The sequence below is a fragment of the Calypte anna genome, chromosome 1, assembly GCF_003957555.1.
Source record: "Calypte anna isolate BGI_N300 chromosome 1, bCalAnn1_v1.p, whole genome shotgun sequence".
In the NCBI taxonomy this organism is placed as follows: Eukaryota; Metazoa; Chordata; class Aves; order Apodiformes; family Trochilidae; genus Calypte; species Calypte anna.
Window position 1 is genome coordinate 191045839 of NC_044244.1, and position 13542 is coordinate 191059380.

Here is a 13542-nt window from a genome sequence, read left to right on the forward strand (position 1 = left end):
GTACAGACACCAGGAAGACTGGCAGGAGGGGTATAAAAATGACATGTATTGATAGCACCTAGATGCATCAGCATGGCATCAGTGTCATCAAGTAACTAACTTGTCAAGACAACTTACACCCAAACTAAAACCAAGACTCAAGCCATTGAGAGATTATAGAAGGAGATGAAGACTAGATAGGGGTCTAAGACACTCAGATAATGAGACAAATGAAAATTGAATAAATTCTGAAGACATGCCTACTTCTTGGGAATCTGAGAGAATCCTGGTGATGAACCTGAATGCACATCTTTTACCTGAAAGCTGGACACAACACTAGAAGATTTTTAACTATGTGGCTATGACAGCCTGACTGAAAGCAGTTTGTTTTAAAATAAAATCATCTTTCCTTCCTTTGAGATCCTTCACTAAGGCTTTACTGTATTGTTTCAACAACTTTTCCTATAACAAAGTGTTCACTGAATAAAGATGATCTTGGTCCTCAGTGAAAAAATAGCAGATGAACATACATAAAGCTAATGGACAGACTGAGAATAAAGCTAAGTGAAAAAGTAACTTTAGAACTGTATGCATGCAGAAGATAGATAAGTAAGTAAACCAGTGATTTTTATATTCCAATTAAATATTTAATGCAAATATTATTGTAATTTTTCTCAGGCTTTTCATTAAGTTTGTACAAAATGGTTTGCTGTTTGTTCTGATTTTACAGTGGACAGAGAATTCAAGTCCATAGATCTAATCATATTTCAAAATATATTTGCATATAATTACCACTGTAATTCTTACAAGAGCTCTGGTTCAGTCATCTGGACAATGACTAATTGCAATCAGCAATACTTTACCAGAATTATATTATTTGTAATACTTCATGAGTGTAGCACGCTTATGTGGCAATAAACATTTCATTTTTGTAGCTTTCCAAACTGATAAACTTTAACAGGATACTTTAGACAAACTATGTAAAAACCACAATCATCTGACAAAATGGTATCTCCTACAAAATGAGCTGCAAAAATCACTTACAGTGAGTAATATCTGGTGGGCCATAAGGATCAGTCATGTAAATGGTGGTGGGCTTTCCAACTTTGAGATACACTACATCTGATGTGTTCTTCAGGATCGCTACTGCCTCTTCATGGGTTACTTCTTCTAAACTGTAATTATTTACCTTAAAGAAGAAATCAGACAGGTGAGCTGGGATGCAGAAACAGGCACAAAAAACTTAAGACAGTCTTGAGGTTATCACAGTATTGGGAAAAATGCTGTAGACAAAGAGCACTGAAGGTTACAGGAGTATTGCAGCAAGGTAGAAAATACATTTTTCCTAACCCATGAATATTCAAACCCTGATGTATTGATAATATCACAGAATCAAAATGGGATAAGATAGCACTTGATTTTGATAGTAGGAAAGTTATTTTTGATATTCTGCTACCAGATTGTCCTTAACATAATTTTAATGTATTTAATAGTAATTTAGTAACTTAATGCTACAATATTTACAGAAACTGCCTATGTTACTTGGCCTATCAAGATGAACTGCGCAAATTCACCTCTTTACACGAATGGAGAAATATTCAACACCCTCAAATCTTTCCATCTCTCATGTGATATTTACCATTGAAACAATAAGAGGTACAGAATGGTACCCAAAATAAGGGGCTACTGGAAAGAAACCCAGCTATTAGGAACCACTGAAAGACTCTTCATACTCAGGTAATTTCATCAACACCAAGAGACAATGATCGCAATGGGACAGTGTTGCCAAATCTAAGGATTTGATTTAAATTTTGTTCCTTGTATAATTCTCAGACTTGATTTTATGGTTAATTCAAAGGCACAATGACAGGCATGTTATGACATTTTGACATGAAGAGCAATGATTCAATGTAACACTCAGAAGAGAGTTGCTGACACTGTATGCTGTATTTTGACAAGTCTTCTATTTAAATAAAAATCTGATCCCCATCTTCTATAAACCTCTGTTTTTCTTTGTTATGAACAGCAGTTACATGCATATGAACTTCTAGTAAATAAATGTCTTTTAAATTAATAGGCTGACAACAAGGAGTTACTGAAATTAAGTCCTTTTTATTTATGGATTTTGGAACTGTCAAGATTACATTTTTTATATTCTGGAAATATCCTCCAGAGTTTCTCCTTCCTACACTGTCTGTACATTGTACCTATATTGTGTTTCATCCTAACTGCAAGCTTTATCTCACATAATAAACTCCCACTATACTGCTGTTGTAAACAAATGTTCTTAGTCAAAAAAACCCACACAAAATAAAGTATAATATCACTGATTAGATTTTGAATTTTGGTCTTTTCATGAGTGTATGAAACAATTAAGGCCCAAGCTGATTTGTTGCAATTTCTTTCAAAGTTCTTTTCCTGGAGATCTAGCTGATAAAAATCATGGTCAGAACTGTTACACTTACATCAAAGCACAAGTGTATATCATGGTTGTGCAGCTGAGCAAAATTAGCCATTTTAGAAACAGAAAATTTAATGTGACACATATAAAACCTATTTGCTATGACAGGTCCTACCTCTTTCGTCCCTGACAATAGCTTTAAAGGACATGCATTTTACAGGCACTGTGGAAAAATTGTACAAATCTGGAAGTTAAGTATTAAAAACCAAGCATTTCTAAACTAAGAATTATGTGTTATATCTGTCTTTAGACACTTCAAGATATTAGAGATCATTACAAATTTTAGATACAATGATTATAATTTTTTTATTCTCATTTCTAGCATATACAAACTTAAGTATGCATCATATTGTGGAAAACTGAAATAGGTAGAGCTGGAACTCGGTATATCTTGAGAGTAGGTAACACATGAGTCAAGTTGAGACACAAAGAAGAACTTCAGAGGCAAGACGCTGAAATTAAATTTAAGAAGAAAGGACCCATCAAACTAAAAAGAGTTCTTCAGAAAATATTCCCCAATGTATAACAAAATTGCTATGCATGCTCATCCCAAATATCTAGAAAATTAGAGGTTTCTTGTCTCTAGAGAGAACACTCCTAGAAAGGAAGTTTGCTACTAATTAATTTTTTCCTAGTCTGCTCCGTTCTCAGAAAACAAACAAAGGAAGACAGACTCAATGAACATCAAGAGCAAATAAATAAAACCCCAAACATGTTAATTTATTCATTACGTCAAAGATTCTCAGTGATGCCATGATCATAATCTCTTTGGGAGGTCTTTGACAAAGAGATAAAACTAACTTCCTTAGTTATCACAAATATACATTTATAATTACAGTATGCAAAAATGTACTACGTGTTTCCCAGTTTCCTGCAGGCCAGAAGGCAGGCCTTGATTTTGGCAACTCCTGTTCATAGTAATATGTCCATGCATAAATATCTTTTCTGCATTTTTTACCAAAAAATTATTAAGGAAATTTGCATGTATTCTGATATACAAAAAAGAAAAACTGAATAAATGGAATTACATACTGTTCAGCTCCCGAGATATTATTGCAAATACAGAATGTAATTTGTTTCATTAGGAAATTTCTGGATATCATTCTTTGAAACATCATGCCAGAGGTAATGATTACTAGAAATATGATGTTGTGGTTGGTTTATATGGTAAGATATATATATAGAGAGAGAGAGGGGCTATTTCTTGAGCTTTCTCTTGTTTCCATAAAGATCCCTATTTTAACAGAATTTCAAATACTAAATCTGGCCTTTTCAGTGGTTGTGGCAAAGTCAAAAAATGACACCAAAGCTTCACTTCCTCCTGATGACATGACCTTAGCAAAGTGTGTGGTTTGAAGAAAAAGAGCTGATTTAGAAGAAGATAAAGAGTGCAAAATGCACACAAAATAGGTAATAAAAGAATATATGGCATGAGATGTTGAAACTTTCATGCAGAAGAGTTCACATCAGAGTGATATATATGAGTGGATAGAACAGGTTTGCACAACAACTTTCTGGGTATAGAAAGCCAATTTAAGTAGCAATGAATTAAGGGGGAAAAAACCCTAAGGCAAATGACAAACCAAGAAATTTATCTGAGTATTAAATTTATTATAGGAGCCTGGTTCTTGAGCCACAAAATGCTGTGAAAGTACTCAAAGGAGAGGAAGCATAAAGAGAACGGGCATGGAGCAAGTGGGGTTTTTCCTATATGGAAAATTCAGAAATGAAAATAGCATCTGAAGTAAAAAAGAAAATAGAAAAGCTGTTTATTTAAATAGCAAGTGTGTGATACAAAGCCACAGGAAAGAGAACAGGATATTACAGGAGAAGAACAAAACCAAGTAATAATATAGGGAAGGAAATTAAAGATATAAATCCAATCAAAGATGCTATTTGAGTGATGGGGGACATCAGCAAGAAATGCTGCCAAAGAGACATAAAAAGGCTAGGGTGCTTTTTTCCTAAAAAGTATAATCAAGGCAATGAAGTTTAAAACCAAGCAAGAATTATCTTGGAAGTTTTCCTAAATTAATATTAGAAAACCAAGGCCCTGAGAAGTAGTTAGAGTGGAAAGCTAAGAATCCCCAATATGACTGTACACGTGCTCTAAAGAATAACTTAATTCAGAATAACATAAGCTGGTAACAGAATAAGAGCTCTGGAGGAATAAGTGCGTTTTATTTAATTTTCTTTTTTTAAAGAGAATTAATTTCTTTTCTCTATTGATTTATGTTGAAAGATTTGATTCACTCAACATAATGAGTGAATGAGATGAAGAGGTGATTTTTACTTTACAAGTGGTAATGCTTGCTTTTGTGTTTTATCCTCCTTTTCATTCAGAAAGTGAATTTTCCTGAGTGGACATCTGCTGGTAAAAACTGTGATGTGCCACCTGTAAATCAAGAATGCTGATGGCCCTTTTTAAAAACTCACCAGGATTTAAAAAGGCTGTGAAAAGTGAAAAGCTTTCCTGTGCTGAAGACCAATCATTTGTCCTGAGGATGGAATCTGTTTGAATTAATTTACAATTCACAGTTCCATGAACTCCTGAGTTAGTTGTACTGTTGGTTGTGCTGGACTCTGAATAGAAAGAAACTGCCCATCTTCAGACAGCATGTAAGGGACCAGATGGGGGAACTGTCATAATCCCTCCATCAGACCCTCTTAGCACTCCAAGCCACCTTTGCAAACCCCCAAACAAATCCACATCGGCATTTCCAAAGGGATTTCTGGAGAAGAAGTCAGCAATTAGGGTTTGCATAGGGCAGAAACAAGGACTGGGGAGTGAAGTGGGAGGAGGGATTGATCAATCTGATATGTCTCAACCATGCTTACTAAGTGACAGTCCTATAAACTGAGGAGCTTCATTGGTGGGCTGGGGAGTTAGTTCACTAACACCAACCCTGACCTGTTGGCTGGCTCAGTGCTGGATCCAGGACCAGTGATTTTCTGTTATGTATCTCTCTTAACTTTTCTTCTCCTCATCTCTCATTTTCTCTTTCTCTTTCCTAAAATCATTCAGTTACCAGAATTTTTCCCCTGGTTACACAGCACTGACATCCCTGTATTGTGGCTTTTGTGATCTAAATAATCAGCCTTTGTGACTGTGCAGCCTGAATATACCTAATAATCGAAGTATCAGCTTTTATGTTTTTTTTTTTCTATAGTTTTAATTAAATCTTTTGTTCAAATAAAGACCTTGAGTGTCATTTCATCTTAATACAATCAGGGGATAGCCCAAGGGGTCCCTCATTGTTTGTTTACCCTCAAAGGGAAACCCAGGCCTGGGAGGAGGACTCTCCTTTGGCTGTCATCTGGGTCAGGTCACAGGACAAGACACAGCACAGTCTGTTAATCCCTCTGAAATGATCTTGCTTAGATTATAAGTAGTTATGGGCTAAGTGTCTTAAACCAGATCTTCTCTTTGTAGAGAAATGCAAGAGTTAGTGCTTCACAGTTAAAAACTGAGCTGTGGCTTCAGGCATCAAGCAGTGTGTGTATACACAGTGCAAGTGGCACTGTACTAGGAGTATCAGTTTTCAACCCCAGTTTATGCTGATTTTGTGGAAAAAGTGTTTTTAGGGTAATGGGGAGGCATGAGAATGATACAACTGTGAAGGAACATCCAGATTAGAGTACTATTAAAAGAAATAAATTGGGAAGCTTATTGCTAAGGTAACATCCAAAGACCAATCCTAGCAAATCTACGTTTGAATGCTAGATAAAGCATTAAAAGGCAAGTCAGTTACACTGTAACTTTGGCTTAGAGTTTAAGCACTGCATGAGAAGGGATGAACCACTGAACCCTTGGAGTTAGTTCAGAACAAGTTCAGATTCCATCACAATACTGTATTTTTTCTACCGTGTTCCTTTTCTGCTAGTCAGCCAGTACAATCTACACATCTGTTCACACTGATTCCTTCCTTTACATCTAAATGGTTAATGCCTGTAATCCATCAGCTGGCATAGCAATGTAATGTTGTACCTGTGGATGCACCTACCTGAATGAAGAAGGTGAGCATTAGGAGCAATTCACAGCAACAGAGGGTCTGCATGAGGTGACATTCATGCTACACATGTTTCAAGGGGGTGAGTTTGCATTACATCTAGTCTACTGCCATCTGCAGCTGCTATACAGTGCTAATCAGTAATGCTCCTGGACAACATTGTCTGTTGCAGTTTCATTAAAAAAAAAAATCTCCCTTTTTTTTTTTTTTCCTTTTTTTTTTCTTTTTTTTTTTTTTTTTCTAAAAGACCATCCCATAAGACAACCATAATGCATTAAAATAGCACTTTGGAATCAGAACTAAGTGCTAACATAGATGCAGCATAAATCATATACTACGGCCACTTCAACACAAACATGATCCCGTATCCATATATGATCTGAAAGAATAAAGATACTGCTAGGGGATTCTGTAAAGAACACACCAACAACTGTGCAGTCACAACCCTATTGCAGCCCTATGAAACCATGAGACAGTAACATTTTTTTTTTTCAGCACAGAACTGGGTAAAAGGAAAAAGCTAGTTCTGTTTCTTACTTCTGTTTTCAGGAAGAAAAAAGAATCCAATTAAATCTCTTGGAATGTGAGTAACATAATTTTTTCTAGAAGCATAAATAACTCCACACAAGTCTGACCTCTCTGACTACAAGGGTCAAGAAGAAACATGCTAATAGATATGGCCCAAGCCTGCAAGGGTTATTTTGGCACAGCAAATTCTTGAAAAGGTAAAGAGACAAATATTAGCTAAAAATTTGCTTTTAAAACCTAATGTTTTTAGAGCTTTCTCTGAAGATCTTGCTTTTAGCTATTAGTTTTGTTCTCTACTCATAAAAACACACATTTTATACTGATTTCTCATTGATCAGTTCTGTATATATAGTCTTCCAAAGTGAGATGATGGAATCACATAAGAGTAATTATTGAGTAGTAATAACTTATCAAAAAAATTTTTACCTCTTCCTCCTCACCATTATTAATGAACTGGAGGAAGTGAGGAATGCAGGTGACACTTCACTGTGAGGATGAGTCCCTACACTTGAGGGCAGGGCTGTCACCCTGGACTGGCTGGAAGAAGGGGCTGAGAAAAACTTTAAGATGTTCAACAGGGACAAAAGTCCTTCCCTGGCACAGACTAAGCCTCTTCAACAGCACAGGCTGGCATGGACAGCCGGGAGCTGCTTTGTGGAAAGGTGCTTGGGGGTTCCAGTGGACAGAGAGCTGTGAATGAGCCAGTTGTGTATTCTGGTAGCAAAGAGGTCAACTGGATCCTTGGCTCTATGAGCAGAAGCAGAAAAAGGAGACCCAGGGAAGGACTATTTCCAACTGTTGGGACTTGTTAGAGTGCAGCTAGACACTGTGTTCTGTCTTGGTCCCACACTATAGGAAAGATAACAAAGCGGAGCAAGTTCAGAGCAGTTCTACTGGGTTGGTGCGGGCTGGAGTACTTGCCCAGTAAGGAGAAGCTTGGGGTGCTGGGCTTGTTCATACTGGACAAAGGATTCCTCTGGGGAAAACTAATACCAGCCCTTCTGATGCTTCCAGGAAAGCCATCAAAGTAGAGCTAAGCTTTTCAGGGTGGCATGAGGTAACAGAATGAGAGACAACAGGAGAGAGTCAAACAATTTATAAGGAAAAGCATTTTCCTTTTGAGGACAGTAGAGCAGTACAACAGGTTTCCCAGAGTCTGTGCAAGCTCCGTCCATGGAGATTTTTGAGACTTGATTGGGTTAATTCCTGAGCTATCTGGTCTGACCCTACTGCTGATCCTGAATTACCACATTAGACTGTGATGCTCTGTAGGTGACTTCCCTTTGCTCTCATCCAGAGAAAAGAGAAGCAACCTAGCTAAGATACCCAGTGCAGTCATAATATCAACACAGGCATTACTACGAGCAGTAGTAGACTCAGAGCAGAGATATGGTTTGTTCCTTTTATGTGTATGTAGAAAAATCACGGAGTTCAGTTTTCAGCCTGAGTACTCCAGTAATTTTCCTAATAGGCACCTCAGGATTACCCTCCCATGAAGCATTTCTCTGTGAAAGTGGTCAGGATAATAAGCCTCACGTGCACGCTCAGTGCCTCAGAAATGTAACTGCACAGGCATTCCCTTATATAAATTTCACAATAATCATAATGCTGAGCATTTACACAGTACATCTTCGGAAGGCTTAACACACCATTAGCAATCTGAATGTAATAACAGTAGGGTCATCAAACTGCAAAATGCTCAGATGGCACCTAACATCTCAAAGTTAATTTTTATTTTGTGGTGTCTCTTTTATTACATGGTAAATTTTAATCCACTTGATTTGCAGGGGATCTTTGGGATCTGAAAGCATTTCACACAAAGTTACTGGAGCACAGTTACAAAAATGAAACAAGCCACCCAGCACCTGCTGAGAATTCCAGGATGGTGACAAAATCCAGTAGACTGTATAAGCAAATGATGAAAAAAAAAAAAAAGATCACTAATGAAAGGAAAAAAAATAAAAAAGAAAGGGCTGAGATATATAATCAATTAGAAATCAGTGAAGCAGAAGTAGGATTGTATAAATGACAGGGGTAATATTGTGTTGATACACTGCCAAAAGAAAGTAATGAATTCTTTCACTTGCTTTTCACAAAGGAACATGAAGTAAATGCCATAATGCCATGAACTGACAGATACTTCACAAAGCAGCAAAGAAAAAATATCGAAAGTACATGAGTTATAAAGAGAGCTGAGTGTCTTGCTGGGGAGAATCAGAAAATGTGACTGTGATCTGTACAAATTTTAGAAGTAGATTTTTATCTTATAAATTTATCTCCAAAAAAGTAATGGCTAAGATATACAAACTGTAAGTAAACACCAGTGAGCACCTTGGTCTGGAAGTACATAACTAGGGGAGAGCAAACTTATGATTGATTGGTTTTTTTTGCCTAATTACATATAGTGATACAAGGTGATGATATGTAAAGAACTGGTCCAGACTGAAAGGAGAGCTGTGTAAAAACACTAAATGCACTGAGAATGCACTCTTCTCATTTTCAAAGGTCAGATTCAGGAGCATAAACTCATCACAATGAAGAAACATTGTAGCTGCAGTGAAGCAAAGGTTCAAGACTGAGAGGAGATACTTAATAGACAAATCCTGTAAACAGCTGGAAAGAATGAATTTATTCCAAGTGGTATATAAAATAGTTATTTTTCTATTCAAAATAATCCCAATTAAATTATATTTTAAATGGTGAGTGTAGGGTTTTTTGCATTTGTGTTTTGGATTTTTTGTTGGGATTTTTTTGTGTGTACATATATTACTACTCCAAGTAAGCGGGAAGCAATTAAGAGTAAAGAAACAAAAATTTACAGATGACACAAAAACTGTGATTAATTCTCATAATAAAATCCCACCAGCAGAAGGTGAAAAATAACAAAATAAGGTGCAAATTTTGCAAATTAAAACATAAGGCTCTATAGAAAAATCAGGCAAAACTTTAGCATGCAACTAATTAATTTAATTTTTTTTGTACTGAGAACTTGAAAAGAAGAAATGCCAAAGCAATTGTAAGTTCTACTTTCATTTTGCTTTGATTTGCTTCATTTGCTATAGATTTGGTAACATCCTTTGATCCTTAAACTGTTTTATCTACCCACTCAGGTTTCTTTTAAAAACTTAGAGAATCACCAACTCAGCAACCAAGTACCCTTCCAGTTCTGTGTAATACTCTGTATAAAATGAACAGTCATCTTCACATGGCAGTGGAACACTGTCCCTAGCCAAATGAAGAAAACTTCCATTAGCAAGTTTTGCAGGCAGCAAAAAGAAGGTCATGTTAATTTTTTACTGCTTAGCTATCACATCATGAAACAGAGCTACTGCAGTACATTTTTTTAATGGCACTAATTCAAAAAATATTTCTTTACCTGCTGTAATCTATGCAAATGCACTGACAAGAATACAACTTGACATAGATTAATTTCTGATGATTCATCAGGGTCTGGACTTCCCCCTCAACAAAGAATTAAACAAACTCTGTGAGTGGGAAAGAATTATCTACAAGGAACAATGCACTAGCACTGCAAATATCAGGAAGAATTTCCTGAAGTGAGATCCATCAGAAGAATATGTGTATTTTCTTAAGGGAAAAGATGAAAAACATGTTTTATTTTTAACATCTATATGGAACATATAAATAAGTATTTCTACATGTACTGAAATGTAGGTAATAGTCCATTGACAGTGGCTACATATGATTGCTTATTGGCAAGTTTTCACATCTTTTAGTCTTCTTAAGATGATCTGTGGAATGTAGTGCTGTAATGAAAACGTTGTCTAAAATCTTTTAAAGTTTTCTGGTTCATTTTGACTTGTCACTGATGTGCACAGTATGTTGACTCTTTTATCAATTAAAGGTTTGTCAAAATAATATAACCCATTTACTTTTCTGGATAAAATGTTAGTTTTCCAGAATAATGCTTTTTTAACTTCAGTTTCAGATATAAAGAATGCAGTAAAATTAAGATAAGGGAACTACAGGTTGTAATTATTATAGAAATAGCAATTAAACCTCCAGTAAGATATAAGGTGAATGAAAGTCCTTAAGTGAAAAAGATTAGGCAAATAAAACATCATTTAAATGTCATACATACCATAAGAAGTCTGTCTCCAACTTGCAGCCTCCCATCTTTTTGTGCAGCTCCTCCATCAATAATCTTGGTGACATAAATGCTGTTGTCCCCAGGGATGTGTTGGTTTCCAACCCCTCCTGCAATACTGAATCCCAGACCTGGAGAAAATATAGAAAACAAAACATTAGCAATTTTCCTATCCCCTGACACCTTGCATAAACAGACGAATCATTGCTTTCATTTATAGTAGCATTTTTATCTCTCAGTTGGAGAAAAGACAGAAACTATTATGCTTTATTTTCATAAAAATCTGCTCCATGCAGCTAATTTTTCATAGATCATATAGCTAATGGGAACTTCCAGCTGAGCAAAGAAGCTGTTACTGACAATTGACATCTCTCTTTTAGCTGCACAGAAAAAATAGTTATATCTATTTAGAGAATAATCACTAGTTTTATCTGTGAAATCTATGTTGTTCAGTCATTCATAAAACAAACATGTCAGTAATAGCTGCAGCCTAAGCAGTAAAATGCAACAGTAAAGAAATGAGTTGCCTGGAATCTGACATTTTAGTACAAAATTCAACAACTTGATTGTGCAATAAAATTTAAGAGAGGGTATATTCAATACACACAGGCTTTTTTAGCAGCTTTATGAGTAAATAGATAAGGGGTTTTTTTTAATTATTTACATTTTTTTTTTCTTGTGTTATTTTCATTTGATCATTATTTTAGCTTAAAAAAAGATGTGAGGTCAGATAACATAAGGGACTATATAGTGGATAGTGCTAAAACAGCATATTACAAAAAAACCCCTCTGAATTAATATCTCAAACTGAAATGCCACAATTAATTGACTATAAACAACACATATGAAGTTAATTCGGAAATAAGGGATAATTAAAATAAAGCTTTGTCTAATTTCGAGCTAAAGCTGGTGATCACTGTTACTTTTCCTCAGTAATTTTCCAGACAACACTAAATTGGGTGGGAAGTATTGATCTGCTTGAGGGTAGAAAAGCTCTGCAGAAGGACCTGGACAGGTTGGATTGATGGGCCAAGGCCAACTCCATGAGGTTCATTAAGGCCAAGTGCCAGGGTTCTGCACTTGGGACACAGCAACCTGAGGCAACACTACAGGCTTGGTGAAGAGTAACTGGAAGGCTGCCCAGAAAAAAAGGACCTGGGGGTGCTGGCTGGCAGCCACCTAAACATGAGCCAGCAGTGTGCCCAGGTGGCCAAGAAGGCCAAAATCATCCTGGGTTTCATCAAGAATAGCACAGCCAGCAGGGCTACAGAAGTGATCGTTCTCTGTATTCAGCACTTGTGAGGCTGCACCTTGGATTCTGTGCTGAGTTCTGGGCCCCTCACTACAGAAAGGACATTTCCCTGCTGGAGCAAATTCAAAGTGCAACCAAGCTGATGAAGGGTCTTGAGAACAATTCCTGTGAGGCTGAGGGAACTGGGAATGTTGAGGTTGGAGGAGACTGAGGGGAGACCTCATTGCTCTCTGCCGGAAAGGAGGCTGTAGTGGGGTGGGTTTTGGCCTCTTCTCCCAAGTAAATAGCAATAGGATTAGAGGAAACGGCCTGAAGTTGCACCAGGAGAGGTTTTGACTGGATAATAGGAATATTGTTATTGAAAAAGTAGTCAGTCCCAGGAAGGTGGTGGAGGTATTAAAAAACCATGTAGACGAGGCACTCCAGGACATGCTCTGGAGGGTGTGGTGGTTTGTTTTGGGTTGTTTTTTTCTGTTTCTTTTGTGTTGTTTTGCTGGGTTTTTTTTCTCCTGGTGGATGGTTGGATTTGGTGATCTTAGAGGTCTTTTCCAACCATGATGATTCTGTGAATCTGTACTGCTGTGCTACTGCTAGAACAATCACAAGGACAAAGAGACTATGATTTCTTAAGCATGAAATAATTTATTACCTTGGGGCTCCTAACTAAGAAGCAAAGAGTTATTCCAAGAAATATCAATAACTGAAATTTTCTTTAAAATAGCACTTGTGGATAAGGAACAATTATTGTATAATGCTCTTTGGTGACATAATTACCACCTTTTGGACCCCAAAAAACAACTTTATATGCTTCTGCAAGTAAAGTGAAGATATGAGAGTATTCCAAAACTATGCTGAGAGTAAATAAGGGGGCCTAGGCTGCAGCTAGAGACTTCTTCAGCTCCACTGCCCACCTAGAGCATGATCTTGAGAAGATTAGGTCGTGGTATGCTTTGATTCTCTTCCCTCCCCTTTATTAACACTGTAAAGGGCAAAGTGAATTTTGGCCTTATAGCTGTTCTGTATTTTGTGCAAAAGGGCTCCTAATTCAGCCTGGTTCTCCTTCAATATCAGCAAATACTAGCAAACATAATCCTTTAAGTTTCTGCAGTGCTGAGGGGGGTGTTGGTGTTTGCTGTTTGTTTGCACAGTTGTATCACCACTGACACATGAAACTGCAAAAAAAAAAGAGCACTAGAAGTGATGT

General features: G+C 36.7%; 1 protein-coding gene across 1 annotated transcript in view; it reads right to left on the minus strand.

Annotated features, from left to right (window-relative positions):
- The window catches only part of DLG2 (discs large MAGUK scaffold protein 2), a 967325-nt gene that overhangs the window by 271769 nt on the left and 682014 nt on the right, over positions 1-13542 (minus strand). Inside the window, 2 exon segments of the mRNA XM_030469255.1 lie at positions 1024-1168; positions 11081-11217. Of these exon segments, the coding sequence (XP_030325115.1) occupies positions 1024-1168; positions 11081-11217 (282 nt within the window).